Source organism: Pinus tabuliformis, chromosome 6, assembly GCF_031772625.1.
Source record: "Pinus tabuliformis cultivar Carrire ecotype Pingquan chromosome 6, CPIR1, whole genome shotgun sequence".
NCBI classification, from domain to species: domain Eukaryota; kingdom Viridiplantae; phylum Streptophyta; class Pinopsida; order Pinales; family Pinaceae; genus Pinus; species Pinus tabuliformis.
This window is the reverse complement of record NC_142292.1, coordinates 1,328,876,804-1,328,893,203: the sequence shown is the minus strand read 5'-3', so window position 1 is coordinate 1,328,893,203 and position 16,400 is coordinate 1,328,876,804. Positions and strand designations below refer to the sequence as shown.

The window sequence follows — 16,400 nt, the reverse complement described above, 5'->3', positions numbered from 1 at the left end:
ACACATAGTTTGATATAGTAACAAGGAAACATTTTTTACTTAATTATACGTGAAATACCCATCTAATGCCAAGAATTCTTCACAAACAAGTGGAAACTTAACCATCATTTTCTACATAAGGGAAACCACACAGTGAAACCATACCTACTGTAGTCTGAGGTATCATGCAGCAACATTTTTTACTTAATTATACGCGAAGTACCCATCTAATGTCAAGAACACTTCACAAACAGTGAAAACTTAAGCATCATTTCTACATAAGGGAAACCCTACAAGGGATACCACACGGTGAAACCATACCAAGTGTAGTCTGAGGTATCCTGCAGCATCATCTAGGACAACTTATCTTGAGAGAATTAGGCACCAGGAATGATATACCACTGAATCCATGAAGATTTATGAGCACAGGAATGACAATTGATGCGATGGAGAAACAGGTACAAGCAGCATCAAATCACACCTGAGTGTGTCTCTTGGGGAGTTGCCTGAAGGGAAACAGTTCCTACAAGCTTACAATGTATGTCTGAACTGTTTCATGGTCTCTGAGTTTAACGTATCACAACCTTGATCTGATCTATGCCCAAAATACTTCATAACATTCTAATGGATGCTTGATAAGTCTTGATTGCATGGGAATAGGTTGTTGGCTGTTGGACTTTTTAATATAGTCCTACTTATAAAACCTGTGAACAAATGCCTTAGCATCTGTTGGCCCCTTTTAAGAGATCTGTGTGCATGCTGCTTGAGTTTACTTATTTGTAGAAAGCAAATATAGATTGATTGTATGGGTACATAAAAATATAGATTGATTGTATGGATACATAACTAAAAAAAATTAGATCGATTGACACTATATTTGAAATTGCTTTTTTTTCCTTGGTGAGAATTCTTATACAATTTTGATATAAATGGCTGAATTGACTTGTTTTTAAACTTTCTTTGCTATTTTGTTAGCTAAAGTAAGTTTTAGGTTGTTTATGATTGATAATACCAACATAATCTGTTCTTCAAATTGTCTATTGGATTCTGTCTTATTGATGTAGAAAAACTTCAATCACAATTATTCTGTATTCTTGCTTACAGACAGATGGCAAGGGGAATTCTGTTCAACAGAATAATGCTTGTGTATCAGATCATTCTGTTCAACAGAATAATGGTGCTTTATCAGATCTCGAACATGGTGACGCTGTCCAGGTGAGAATTTTCCTTCATTGTTTATAGTCACTGTGCCCTTTTATATAGTTTTTTACTCATGAAATGTAAGCAGGATTTTGGGATTTTGCCATTTACAGATGCTTTTGTCCTTCTGGGTTTATGGCATATATGAAAGAAATGTAATAGGAGTAGAAAAATGTTATTATGAAAGAAACATGTCTATGCTCAACCAGATCCAAAACTAGTGTTAAAATGCAATTAACATAGAGTAGCTTTAAGAATAACATCCTATGATGGAAGGAGGAAAATCTTCCTTGTATCTTCTAGAACTCAAGTTTAATATTTTGAGAATGAAGATAAGGCTTCAGTTCCTGTTTCTTTTCTTCTTCAGGGAGAATTCTGTACATAAAAATGTATGTTAGAACTTGAAAGGCTTGTTTCTCGAGTTCATCCTCTCGTTCTCATGTTGTAATGTCCTTCTTACCTTTGGAGGCTTAGGTGTTTGATCTTTTCATTTTACCTCAATGAAATACACATCATGGGGGAACACACTGGGCAGATCCTCCCTTTCGAATGATGGTACCCAAGTGTAAACAGGATTCTGCAGAAGCTCAAGGTTTGTCAGTGTTGACCACTACCGGTCAACTACCCATGCAGTACACCCCCTTTTTCTTTGCAATTCTTTGCAAAAAGGGGTAGCACCTGATCGACGTGTCCGTGCCATCCTGCAGTCATCAGCAGCTTGATCATTTTAATTGTAAACCCAGTCTGCATGTATGAATTGTAAATAATTTTAGCAGATATGAGTCGTGTATGTAAATTGACTAGGTGGACCTAACTTTCTAGTGGTAATCTACATTCCGGAAGGTTTTTCGTCTCACCGATCCATGATCGACAGAGTTTTCCTTCAGCCTGACCCCAAAGCCGGGAATGGATTTTGTCATTAGAATTTTAGGAGAAGCCTAGTGTGTTAATCTGCTAGATTATAGTTGTGTCGCGGAACTGGGTGGTTTATGAGGGTCTGTGTTGAATGGGATTTTCCCCTTAAGATGTAAAATTGTAAAATTCATGATGTAAAGTGTCTTGAGGGTTGGAAAATGTTTTAAATCCCCTCATGAGTCCTAAGTCCTAGGTCGTAGGTGATTTTTCCAAAGGCTAAGTTCGAGGATCCATTTTAAAATGAATTAAAAATTAAAAAATAATTAAAAAATAATAATAATAAATAAAAAATAAAATATAAAATATAAAATTAAAAAAATAAAATATAAAAATTATAAAATAAAGCAAAAACCCCAAAATAATAAAATAATAATATTTTGAGTGAATGCATGTAAAATATCATTTTTTAATAAATCGACGGATGAGATTAAGAGATGTTTTGATTGTCATCAACGGTCGAGATCATTTCGACATGGATCACTCGAACTAGCCGTTGGAATCATTTCCTTTAAATAGGGTGCTAGGGGGTCATTTCAGACCAGTCGATCTGTGAGTCTTGTACTGAAGAAGCTCTCTTGCAATTTGTTTCTGGTTAATAAAAGAAGACTTTGGGGTCCAAAAAAAAATAAAATTTGGCAATTTTCTTTTTTGCCAGATCCAGTTGTTCTCGGGAAATTATCATTTTGAGATGTGGAATAAATGTTTATTATCTGTACATGAATGATCATCTTGAAGATTAGCTACATGAATATGATATCTGGTTAATGTTCATAATTGCGTGGTTGTTTAAGGCATTTATCTTTCGAAATTATTACTTGCTGGATATCGTCCTTAATCTTTAATTATTCTAAGAACATTGTGGTTTTACTGGATAACTTGCATTGTTCGATTTATTTGATGATAAATGATTATTTTACATGAGTTTATATTTTTGCAGCGTTTGATAAATAATCATTTAATCATTTATTTCATAAGGCACTGGTCTATTAACTTCTAAATCAATTAAGTGCTTGTTTCCCCTCGTGTCTCCCGACCCAACTGGTCCCTAGTTGGTCATCCATTATCCCATAGGGTCTACCCCCCTTAGCCGCAGGAGACAGGCTTAAACGGAGAGATCGGGGATCAGGGTGACAGCCCCCAGTCTGAACGTTGTCGTGTCAATATGTGCGACAACATTTTTTGGCGCCGTTGCCGGGGACCTTTTTATTCTCGGCGTTTCAACGACAATCATCCTTCTCATTTTTTATCTTCTCATCTGGCCCGGCAACGCCAAATTTTTTTGGCGCCGTTGCCGGGGACAGTTTTTTTTGTCCTTGGTTTATTCGACATTTATCATCATCTTTCATCTTTCTCATCTCACATTTGAGCTGGCAGATTCAACATTTTTTTTGGCATCATTTGATCGTATCTTTCGTCATATCAGCAACTTCTCTTCGTTTTGTTTCTTGTTTGGGTGGCGACTCCATTTTCTTATTTTTCCCAGACAAGAAGTCTTCCTCATATCTGCTTGTTGGTTGCTTTCTGGATCTCAGAATCATAATCATTGTTCAAGTGGCGACTCCAATCCTTTCATCTATTGATTTTCTTGAGCAGAGATCTCGTTCTATCATCCCTTATTATTCATCATGGATTATTCTTTTAAACCATGTCATTTTACTGACAGTCTCCATGATTTTCCGGAGGAGGCCATTTCCAAATTACCTGTGTTCTCGGGTGGTGATTCAATCGCTGTTAAAAGGCATCTAGGTTTGTTGGCTCGTATAGTGATCATATATTGTAGACCCCCTCAGTTTAATCATGAAGATATCAAAATGCGTCTTTTTGTCTTTTCTTTAGAGGGTGATGCTTTGAATTGGTTTAATAATTTTCCTAAGGATTCTTTCACTTCTTTACAAGACATTGTCAATGCTTTTAAAGATAGATATGATAATCCAAACAACTTGCCTTCTGCCCCTAAAATTGTGCAACAGAATGAAAGTAATTTGATAAAAGGTCCAGCTGTTGGTGAAAGATTCCAAGACGATTCTTCATATCAGAATGTGTCATCCACCTGTACTATTTCAGATCAAGTCCATGATAGTGGAAAAGCAGGGACAAATGACAATGAAAAGGAAGATCAAAGGCAAATTATACAAGAACTAATGCTGCTGGTAAAAAATATGGAGATCAATCAAACTAATTACGTCAATGATGTGAGAACTTTATGCACCCACCTGGAAAAACGTAATAGAGAGATGGAGATCATGCAAAATCAGCATACTAAGGAAATTGAGACCGTGAAGATTAATGATGACACAAAAATTTGTTTTATGCAAAGCAAGTTATCAGGCTTAGAGGAAAATATGGCGACCATGAAATCTAATCATGATAGGGAAATTAATTCTATGCAAAACAAGTTATTAACTATGGATGAAGAAATGACTATCATGACATTCGATCATAATAATCAGTTAGCTACCATGCAAGCAAATCATAAGGAAGAGATAAACTCTATGCAACATTGCTTAATGACCATAAAGAAAAAAGACCGATAAAGTAATAAAAGATATGGAAGCTAATCAGATATGTCTTCAGAAAAAGTTATTGACCATGGAGGAAGATCATGCCAGGGAAATCAATGCTATGAAAGTTCAACACTCTAGCCAAATAAATGCCATTACAATACAGGTACATAAATTTCAACAACGGATTAAGGATGAAAGAAACCAGGAAACATCAATAGATCAGGAGCCTTCTCATTTGCTGCAACAAGCTCCATCTTATTATGAGGAGGTCATTGGTTCGATTGAAAGGTGGTTAATTGAAGGTGATCCAGATAAAATTAAAAACGATAAAGATCAGATGCAGGATGAAGAAAGACATGTCACGCATATCTTACATATTTCATTTGATAGATTTGAAGCAGAAAGTTCCATGTCATCAGTGATACAACCTGCCACAAAGAAAAAACGCAAAAGAAGGAAAATGAGAAGAAGGTTTGATGCATCAGACGGCCGCGAGCAGCGTGATTTTCGGATAGGAAAAAGTCCTACCATATGCAAAATTGGACATGGCACATCCGACAAGCAGCCGACAGATTTGCCTGAAAGCAGGCAAATGCTCAGTATACACTATATTGAACACATCTGATGCCATGGGGCATCTTTTGTATTGTATTTCTAACCCTATTCCTTGTTTTTCAGCATTTTCATTTTTGTTGTAGGATTAGATTTACTTTTCTAGATAGTTAATAAATGAAGAGCTTTTATCTTTCCTGTGCTTAATGTATATGATGATTTTTGGATTGACGCTACTTATGTTTTATTGTGTATTGCGTGGATGCAGATTCTGGATTCTCACATTCCTACAGAGCAACAACGTGTCCCCAAGTAGAGCCAGATGTTGACCACTACCGGTCAACTACCCATGCAATACACTCCCTTTTTCTTTGCAAAAAGGGGTAGCACCTGATCGACGTGTCCGTGCCATCCTGCAGTCATCAACAGCTTGATCATTTTAATTGTAAACCCAGTGTGCATGTATGAATTGTAAATAACCTTAGCAGATATGAGTCGTGTATGTAAATTGCCTAGGTGGACCTAACTTTCTAGTGGTAATCTACGTCCCGGAAGGTTTTTTGTCTCACCGATCCATGATCGGCAGAGTTTTCCTTCAGCCTGACCCCAAAGCCGGGAATGGATTTTGTCATTAGAATTTTAGGAGAAGCCTAGTGTGTTAATCTGCTAGATTATAGTTGTGTCGCGGAACTGGGTGGTTTATGAGGGTCTGTGTTGAATGGGATTTTCCCCTTAAGATGTAAAATTGTAAAAGTCATGATGTAAAGTGTCTTGAGGGTTGGAAAATGTTTTAAATCCCCTCATGAGTCCTAAGTCCTAGGTCCTAGGTGATTTTTCCAAAGGCTAAGTTCGAGGATCCATTTTAAAATGAATTAAAAATTAAAAAATAATAATAATAAACAAAAAATAAAATATAAAATTAAAAAAAATAATATAAAAATTATAAAATAAAGCAAAAACCCTAAAATAATAAAATAATAATATTTTGAGTGAATGCATGTAAAATATCATTTTTTAATAAATCAACGGATGAGATTAAGAGATGTCTTGATTCTCATCAACGGTCGAGATCATTTCGACATGGATCACTCGAACTAGCCGTTGGGATCATTTCCTTTAAATAGGGTGCTTGGGGGTCATTTCAGACCATTCGATCTGTGAGTCTTGTACTGAAGAAGCTCTCTTGCAATTTGTTTCTGGTTAATAAAAGAAGACTTTGGGGTCCAAAAAAAAAATAAAATTTGGCAATTTTCTTTTTTGCCAGATCCAGTTGTTCTCGGGAAATTATCATTTTGAGATGAGGAATAAATGTTTATTATCTGTACATGAATGATCATCTTGAAGATTAGCTGCATGAACATGATATATGGTTAATGTTCATAATTGCGTGGTTGTTTAAGGCATTTATCTTTCGAAATTATTACTCGCTGGATATCGTCTTTAATCTTTAATTATTCTAAGAACATTGTTGTTTTACTGGATATCTTGCATTGTTCGATTTATTTGATGATAAATGATTATTTTACATGAGTTTATATTTCTGCAGCGTTTGATAAATAATCATTTAATCATTTATTTCATAAGGCACTGGTCTATTAACTTCTAAATCAATTAAGTGCTTGTTTCCCCTCGTGTCTCCCGACCCAACTGGTCCCTAGTTGGTCATCCATTATCCCATAGGGTCTACCCCCCTTAGCCGCGGGAGACAGGCTTAAATGGAGAGATCGGGGATCATGGTGACAGCCCCCGGTCTGAGCGTTGTCGTGTCAATCTGTGCGACAATAGTCAGCACAGGGCCCAAGGCTGTTACAACAATATACTCTTTAAGAGTTCAACATGTTACTTGTGGGAATTGAACCTTGGTAGGGAGGATAACACCGCCTCTCAACCAGCTGGACTGGATCCAATTGATAGGCTTCAGGTTCTAGTACTATGCTTTAAATGATGTTATGCTCATTCCAATGTATAGTGAACTCCATATGCTCAATGCCAATCATGACACTGCAAAGTCAAACAAATTCCTAAAAAAAATTAAATGCTAGTTTCGATATAAAATGATTTTCTTGTTGGAACTTAAGTCTATGTTGGTTCATCAAACCTCTGAAGTTTTTGGAGACAATCAGTTGAAAGATCGACTAACATGAGATATTCAATTGAGTGGTTGACTGGCAGAACAATTGACTAAGTGGTCGACAGGTTGGTTGATTAGCCGATTAGCTAATAGTTGGTTGAGTGGTTGACCAGTGGGAACGTCCATTGAGCGGTCAAAGGAATTGATTGGATGGTTGGGTCAACTTGGACAATCGATTAGCCGACAAGAATTGTGTTGACTAGAACAATCAACTAGCCAACAAAACAATGCATATTTCATGGAAACAATTAGAACTACTGACACTCGTCTGTGGGTCGAATCTTCCACAATTCAAGGAAGTTGATTAGATTTGGTTACTACAAATAAAGGAAGCTATGGGTTGAATATGACGAATTGAATGTTGAAGGATAAAGAACATGGTTGCTATTCAAATCATGCATTATGATGTTCTGATCACAATCCATGGTGCTTAAGTGTTGTAATGGTGTCTTTAGACACCACCTATCATCTTAGAGCATAATTACTCTTCTGTGTATTTTTTTAGGTTTTGTTTTCTGTTCTCTGTTTTCGAGTTCCTTCAATCCCCAACATGGTATTAGAGATATTTGTTTTGACCTAGCTCTGTTGTCTTCAAATCATGCTGAGTCAGATCTTATAGTAATTAACTCTGAGCTGATTGATTTATTGATTGGAACTTGATTTTGAATAGTTAAGATCTATTGGAAACTTGAAGATGGCTTCCAAGATTGATCCTATAATTTTGGATGGACAAAATTACGCTGTTTAGGCATTAGATATGGAAACCCTACTGAAGAGCATAGGGGTTTGGCATTATACAAATACCATTATTCTAGATTCGAAGGATGACCATATAGAGTTTGTCATTGATGGAAAGAAAGATGAGGCTGTTAGGGTCATTATGACTTATATTGGTTGCGAAATTTGTTTCTATACAAGTTAGATTGATTGTCCTCATGAGGTTTGGAAGAAGTCGAGGTCATTGTTTGATAAAGTTGACAAAAGTTGGGTCATGCAGTGAGAGAAAGAGTTAATCTCTCTTAATCTACATTCCTTTGAAAGGATTGTGGGCTATTTGGTTCGTGTTAAAGAGCTAAATTTGAAGCCGAGTGAATGCTAGAAGAGCTTTCTAAAGAAAGATAGACAACTCATTGAATTGGTTCTGATGGATCTTAGAACACTTTTTGATGTGTTCTATTCCTCATTTTGCACCAATTGGAGATCGCTCAAGGAAGATGGTAAGGACTACACGTTTGACACCTTTTATGATTTGTTGATTAAGGACTAACAGAGGTTGCTTGATGAAAGGAAAGGAAAGGGCAAGTTGAATTAGAAGGGGAGAGGAAGTAGGCTGGAATGCTTCGATTGAAAAGCTAAAAGGAAGAGTGATGGGTTGTTATCGACAAGGAGGAATTGAAAGAAGAAATGTGACTACTATGGAAAGTTGGGACATGCATAGAAAACCTGCTAGAAGAAGCAAGATGATCTAGAGGAGAAGGTTAGACAAGTTGAAGGAAACATGTCAGTTGAAAGATCGACTAGTCAATCAGATGACAACTTCACCTTCTCAGTCGGAGGATTTCACTAGCCTAATTAAGTTTCCCTAGACTAGGATGGGAAAATTAATCAATGGAACACAATTTTCCTAAGAGAAAACATTATAAAAGCTAAATGGGGAAAAAGAGGACATGGGTCTTAGGGTAATGAAAATTCACTTTTAAATTATAAAGTGAGAAAACCCACTAAAGTGACTTTATTAAAATAAAGGTAAAAGGGTGGCAAAAGAGTCAAGTGAGTTATGCAAAAGGGGAAATGAGGAATCTCTCCTCATTCTTGCATTTGTTCACTTGAAATATAGTATTTTGGAGAGCTCTTGAGAAAGAAACTAGGGTTTTGGAAACCCTCATCCCAGTTGTTGGTTTCAATGTTGAAACTATACACCCTAGCTAGTATTGGAGTGAGATCACTCAGATTTCGACATTGTGCTTCATTGTGGACGAAGAAAGCATTGACAAAAAAGAGTGAGTCAAAGATGTTATCAGTTGATTTTATATTCTAACTTTTGGTATTTTACATTCTGTTTACAAGCTGAATCGTGAGCTATATCGGAGGTAGAGCATATACCTTTAAAGATGCCGAGTTTTTTTCTTCACATATCAGGCCAAGGGCTCTCTTTGCTGGTCAAGTTTGCATTCTATTGTTGTTGGCTGAGTTGACTATTTTTGGGGGCTGAGTTCTATCTTTATGGTGCCAAGTTCAGTGATTAAAAGGGTCGAGTTTACTCGAAGGGGCCAAGTTCTGTTGAGTGGGACAATTTTGCTTAAAGGGGTTTGTTCTCGATTGTTTAACAAGTCAAGTTATCACTGCTTGCAGAAGTAATATGCCATGGTCATCTTTTCTGCTAAAGGCGTTGAGTTTTGGTTATTTTCTGAGTTGTATTTGTTGTTGGGAAGGTTGATATCCAACATTAAAGAGCTAGGAGTGACTGTTGTAAAGGGAGGACACATTTTTGAGCTGTATTTTCTTGATTTGAAGGCTAAACCCACACTGTTATCATACCTAGAGATACCCATCTATTGCTGTTATATTTCTGAGTTATTTCTAGAGGCAAAAAGGTCATTACATTGATATTGTTAGCCTTTATCAGTGGTATGTACCTTTATGGATTCAATATAAATTATATGTTGTTGTTTTGAAGTTCGATTGTGGTGTTTATTTGGTACTGTGTACATCTTATTTAAATAAAATACAAGAAAAATGCATGTACAACCATATGCATGCAAATTGTTTAACAAAACACTTTAGTGACAAAGATTGTTTGTCCTCAAGCAATTTCGGTTTAGGATGTTGGAGCACCTTTTCTTATAATGTCCTCTACGAATCGAGGACGAAAGGGACTCATTAGCCTATCTATCCCCGTAGGCTATAGTCCACCAAAAAAGGAGAAAAACCCCAAAATAACCATTACTGGGCAAGTTTTGGGGCAATTGGGCTTTAAAAAACCCAAAGTTGGGGTTTGGAGTAAGGTTTACTCAATCAATTAAGAAAGATGAAGTCCCTCTAGGAATCTATAAATGGAGAAGGATTTAATTCATTTTAGAGCATCAAGTGTGGATCATCTCATCTGTTTTTGAGCATTAGCTTTGAGGTTTTTAAGACCCCTTCTTTTCTCTTGTCGATTTTGGTGGTGAAATATTCCACCCTAGTTGACATCCTCTCATTTCTTCTCTTTGTTGGGCATAAGAATCCTATCTGTGGCATTGAAGATCAGTGAAGTTGATTTCTGTTCTACCAGAAGCAACGAAAATAGGTAGAGTACTTTGTTTTCTCTAGGGAAAGCAAGGTTCTGGGGAGATAACTCTTTGTTCTATCTGGGGACAATCAGGCTCTGTGGTGATTTCATCTCTGTCTTGGCCCAAGAATCCTCCTTGGAATATCGAGTCAGTTGATGTTTGTTGGTAGGAAAACCCCAATTGAAGAGTTGCGGAAGTCTGTTTTTTGCATAGAAATATTTTCTGAAGCATCGACAAAGTATCCTGTTATTGTTCCTAAAACAGGGTTGTGAGGAAGCACAGTTCAAAGTAGGGATTTGGTAGAGGCCGAATGCTGTGGATGGTTTACAGATGTTAATCTGTAGCGACACCTTCTATGTATAAGAGACAACTGTATAAGCACTCGCAGAAGAGTCTATTGTTGACGCAAACTTCCTTTGAGGCTTGCAATCCTGCCGCGGGAAGGTGTTAAGAAATTTACTTCATAACCTAAATAATTACTGAGAGGAAAAATTATAAAAATAACCAGCAACAACCATAAACACATAAACACAAATGTTTATCCGGGAAACCCCCAAATCCGGGGAAAAACCCAACCTAATAAGATCTCATTAGCATTGGCCAAAACCCTGGCCAATCCGAGCAAGTGAGCCTTCACCGCTCACCTCCAGGTCTTGCATTACAATGAAATCCTTTCAGCCTTTTATAAGCTCCATTACATATAATACCACAAGCAGAATATTATAGGTGCACAATACCATGTGCCCCAAAACCATCACTGTTTAACTTGGTCAACTTTGACTCTATCCTGAGTAAAGTTTACCTAACAATTCCCCCCTTAAACTTGACTTGGGGTTCCTTGACCAACTCCAGCCAAACTTGCTAAGTGAGACAATCCCGCTCACTCTAGCCCTTACCCTCCTCAGAGTTTTTACCCGGGGTATTGTTAACCCGACATCCCTCCTATCACCTAGGTCTAACCCAGACTTTTCCGGTGATCACCAAGGGGTGCACATGCCTTACCAGATCTTACAGTAGTATGCCCATTTACATGCAATAATTTTGACTTCATTATTATTATTATTTTTTTTTTGTTTATTGCTGTTGCGATTCTGATCCATCCTCTCTCAATTTGATTTGCTCAAAAATTTATATCAAACCGCTCCAACTACGAGCCCGATGAGAACCTCGTAGATTCCAGCACCGGTGGCCTCTCGTAGTAGAAAACGAACAATTTTCGAAGCTACATGAACAATTTTCTTCTGCTAACCTGCATGCAGCCCACACCTACTCCATCTTTCAACACGACATAGAACACACAAGAAATATCCCTTATCGATTCGCTACGAAAAAAGCTCTGAACAAAATCAGCCTTGAATTTTAATATTACCAAAGGTATCTCTCAACCTTCTTTAAATAGCCGCATGAATCTCGAACAATTCGTCAGCATGTTCCAAACCAATAAATATCGCAAATGCACTGCGATCCCTGGTAGTTACGGCACTATCTTCCGCACATTCTCCTCGAGGTTCTTCCGCATACGATTGTTCCACCATTATTTTCCAGACCCAGATCTATAAAAAGGCTGCATTGATCTCATCAGGTACTATAAACCCCTGGCATCAAAGGATCCCTTTGAAGCCAAAACCTGCCCCTGGCATCAAAGGATCCCTTTGAAGCCAAAACCTGGCTCTGATACCAGTTGTTAAGAAATTTACTGCATAACATAAATAATTACTGAGAGGAATAAATATAAAAATAACCAGCAACAACCATAAAGACATAAACACAAATGTTTATCCAGGAAAACCTCAAATCCGGGGAAAAACCCAACCTAATAAGATCTCATTAGCATTGGCCAAAACCCTGGCCAATCCGAGCAAGTGAGCCTTCACCGCTCACCTCCATGTCTTGCATTACAATGAAGTCCTTCCAGCCTTTTATAAGCTCCATTAGATATAATACCACAGGCAGAATACTATAGGTGCACAATACCATGTGCCCTAAAACCATCACTGTTTAACCTGGTCAACTTTGACTCTATCCTGAGTCAATTTTACCTAACAGAAGGTTCTAACAAGAAGCAAGATCACCAGGATAACGACGAGTGTAGATATTTTGGGTCAATCAACTATTAAGATATTTAGGTGTGATAAAATTACCTTGGTTGATTATATAACTTGTTTTATTTTTGTGGATATTTGTAACTTGTGGGTTCGTTGTTTGTGGGCATTTAGACCTCTGTGGGACCCTTGTCTTTTTTTTTGAAAAAAAGAATTGGTTTGGATGGACTTAATATTCAGTTGAATACTCTATTGTGCTATGGATATATAAATTTTTGATTTTTACTGTATTATTGAAAGATCCTGTCAGGACAGGAGGTAACTCCTCAAATGAATTGCTTTTATTCATTAAGATTACTCATGGTTATATACATGATGACTTTTGGGCTTCACCTGGTGATGACTCTTCATTTTCCATTATTTACTATTTACATTATTTACAAGTGTTCAACCAATCCCAATGATTAGGTGTCAACATTCCTCCCCCTTAATCTGAAGGGATGTTGGTGAGTCCAAGCATCATTCTGAATCTTTCAAACTTTTCTCTTCCAAGCGCTTTGGTGAAGATGTCTGCAATCTGCTCATTAGTGGAACAATGGCGTAGATGGATTGTCTTGGCCTCAACATGATGTCGAATTAGATGGTATTTTGTATTGATGTGCTTCGTTCAATCATGGAACTTTGGGTTCTTGGCCAACTTTATTGCAGAGGTGTTGTCAATCATGAGTGGAGTTGAATGCTGTGCACCCAGCTCCCCAGGGGTAGCTCCAACTTGTATGCTACCTCCCCCACCTTCCGAGTGACATGATAAGGCCCATAGAAGCGGGGTTTGAGCTTCCCGGCCTCCTTCTGCTTGAGCGTAGACTGCCTGTACGGTTGGAGCCTCAAAAATACTAAGTCCCCTACTTCGAACTGCCTCTCAACTCTGCCCTTGTCTGCATAATGCTTCTGCTAATTTTGGCCATTTGCAGGTTGTCCTTTAGAGCCCTCAAGATATCTTGGCTCTCCTGTATCTAGTCCTTGGCCCTTGGGGCCTTGTTGTCTCCAGACATAATGTCAGCGGAAGATAACGCATCATAACCATATAGAGCTCGAAATGGCGACATACCTACAGACATGTGATGCGTAGTGTTGTAGCAATATTCACCCAAGTGCAACCACCGTATCCACACTCTCTGCTGCTCTGTCACATAGTTATCCAAGTAGCCCTCCAACCACTTGTTATCTATCTCCGTATGCCCGTCTGTTTGAGGGTGGTAACTGGTACTCGGGGTGAGCTCAATACTCACCAACCAGAATAGCTCCTGCCAAAATCCACCCATGAACTTGCTGTCCCAGTCATTGATGATGGTCTTCAGGAGACCATGTAGTTGAAACACCTCCCTGAAAAACAATTCGGCCACCTGTGAGGCAGAGTACCGAGATGGAATGGCGAAGAAGTGAGTGTACTTTGTAAAGTGGTCCACCACTACATAGATGTAGTGTTTGCCTTGTACCGTGGGCAACTCGGTAATGAAATCCATTGATATGATTTCCCATTTCCCCTTCGAAATGGGAAGCGACTACAATAGGCCCGCAGGGTGTGTCTGCTCTCCCTTGTTTTGCTGGCATGTGTCACATTCCGGATATGCCTTAGAACATCATCCTTGAGGCCCTTCCACGCAAAGCACTCCCTGATGGTTCGATATGTCTTTGTAAACCCTTGGTGCGCCCTGCTAATGGTGGATCATGAGCAACTTGTAGAATCTTCTCCCTCAGTGGGGAGTTGTGTACCAAGTAAATCTGGTCTCGGTAGTAGATCACCTCGTTCATCACCCAATATCGATCATCTGTCACTAACTCATCAAGGACCTCACATGCAAACTTGTCCTTGGAGTATTTTACTAATAACTGCGCCCTCCAATCCAAGGCGATGCTGATCAAGGAAAGAGTGGTTGGCCTCCTGGAGAACCCTCCAATTCGAGGCGATGCTCATCAAGGAAAGAGTGGTTGGCCTCCTGGACAACGCATTAGCCACTACGTTGTGCTTCCCTTTGACATACTCAATGTCAAAGTCATATGCCTGTAGTTTGCTCACCCACTTCTGCTGCCTCTCTTGCAGCTGTTTCTGCTCCAAAAAGAACCCGAGGATGTTGTGATCGGTCTTGACCATAAACCTGTTCCCCACCAAATACTGCCTAGACTTGGCCAACGCATGCATGATGGCCAGCATCTCCTTATCACAGATGGAGTAAAGTAGCTCATGGGGCAGTAGCCTCCGACTTTCAAACGCTATGGGGTGCCCCCCCTGCCTCAATACAACCCCCACACCCACTCCTTATGCATCACTCCAACACGAAAGGTTGAGTGAAGTCAGGATGTGCCAACACCAGACAACTACTTATTACCTCCTTGAGGCGATCAAATGCCTCCTGCGCTGTAGTGGTCCACTCAAAGGCCTCCTTCATCAAGTCTATGAAGGGTGCGGCCAAGTGGGAGAAGCCCTTCACGAACTTCCTGTAATAAGTGCAAATGCCCACGAAACCCCTCAACTCGGTCACATTCCGGGGCTCTGGCCAGTCTTGGATAGCCGTGATCTTCTCCTCATGTACTTTGACACCATTCTCCCCAATGATGTGCCCTAGTTAAAGTATCTCGGTCAGCCCAAACTCGCACTTGGGTAGTTTGGCATAGAACTGCTACGCCTCCAGAATGCGCAGTACTGCCTCAAGACGCTGCAAATGCTCTTCCCACGTCTGGGTGTAAATCAATATGTCATCAAAGAACACCAGCACGAAATTCCTCAACTGCCCACGAAACATGTGGTTCATGCATGACTGGAATGTCGCAGGTGCGTTGGTCAACCTGAAGGGCATAACTAGGAACTCAAAGTGCCCATAATGGCACCGAAATGTTGTCTTCGGGACACCTTGGTCCCTCACCTGGATCTAATGGTACCATGATCGCAGATCAATCTTCGAGAAGAACTTAGCTCCCCTCAACTCGTCCATCAGCGCATCTATACAGGGAATGGGATATCAGTTCTTCAGTGTCTTCTTATTGAGGTCCTTGTAATCGATGCACATCCGTAAGGACCCGTCCTTCTTCTTCACCAGCACAACTGATGAGGAAAAAGTACTAGAGCTAGGCTTGATGTGCCCAAGTGCCAATAGCTCATGGATGGCCCTCTTGATCTCATCTCGACAAGCCTTAGGATGTCAATAAGGGGTGGTGATGACGACCTGCAGCCCTGGCTCCAACTTGATAGTGTGCTCAAACCCCCAGTCAGGTGGTTAATCCAATGGTATGTCCCTAAACACCACTAGATATCTCTCAAGAATAGCCTGTATCTCTGGATGGGGTAGCTTGGGCTTTCCCCCAACCTCTGAGATCCTCAACTCCACAACCCACTCAATTTCACCATGTGTCAAGTCAGCCTCCATCTTGTGGATTGAAACAGTCTGTGGTGGGTATGAGTGCATCCCTGAAGCAACACTGCCTTGCCATCTGGCCCTACAAACTCCATCTCCAACTTCCTCCAGTCTGTTGTGACTGTGCCAAGCGTATAGAGCTACTTGACTCCCAACACTATGTTGGTGTCCAGTACATCCACCACAAAGAAATGATCTGTCATGGAGTAGTTACCCATGGTCATTGTGAACGCTGGTACATAACAAGTGCATTGCATGGTTCTGTCCCCAAGCACAAGAATTGAGAATCCATCACTCCTAAAGTGTGATGCCCCTCCTTTGAAACAATTGAGCATCAATGAAATTGTGGGTAGCCCCACTGCCCACTAGAATTGATACACGTTGCCCTTGAAAAG

The 16,400-nt window shown here is 39.4% G+C and overlaps 1 protein-coding gene across 1 annotated transcript in view; it reads left to right on the top strand.

The window, feature by feature from the left end:
• Positions 1–16,400, top strand: part of ABCB27 (transporter associated with antigen processing protein 2) — a 231,003-nt gene that overhangs the window by 51,264 nt on the left and 163,339 nt on the right. Inside the window, exon 2 of the mRNA XM_089426388.1 lies at positions 1,084–1,194. Coding sequence (XP_089282514.1) covers positions 1,084–1,194 — 111 coding nt within the window. The remainder of the gene's footprint in view (positions 1–1,083; positions 1,195–16,400) is intronic.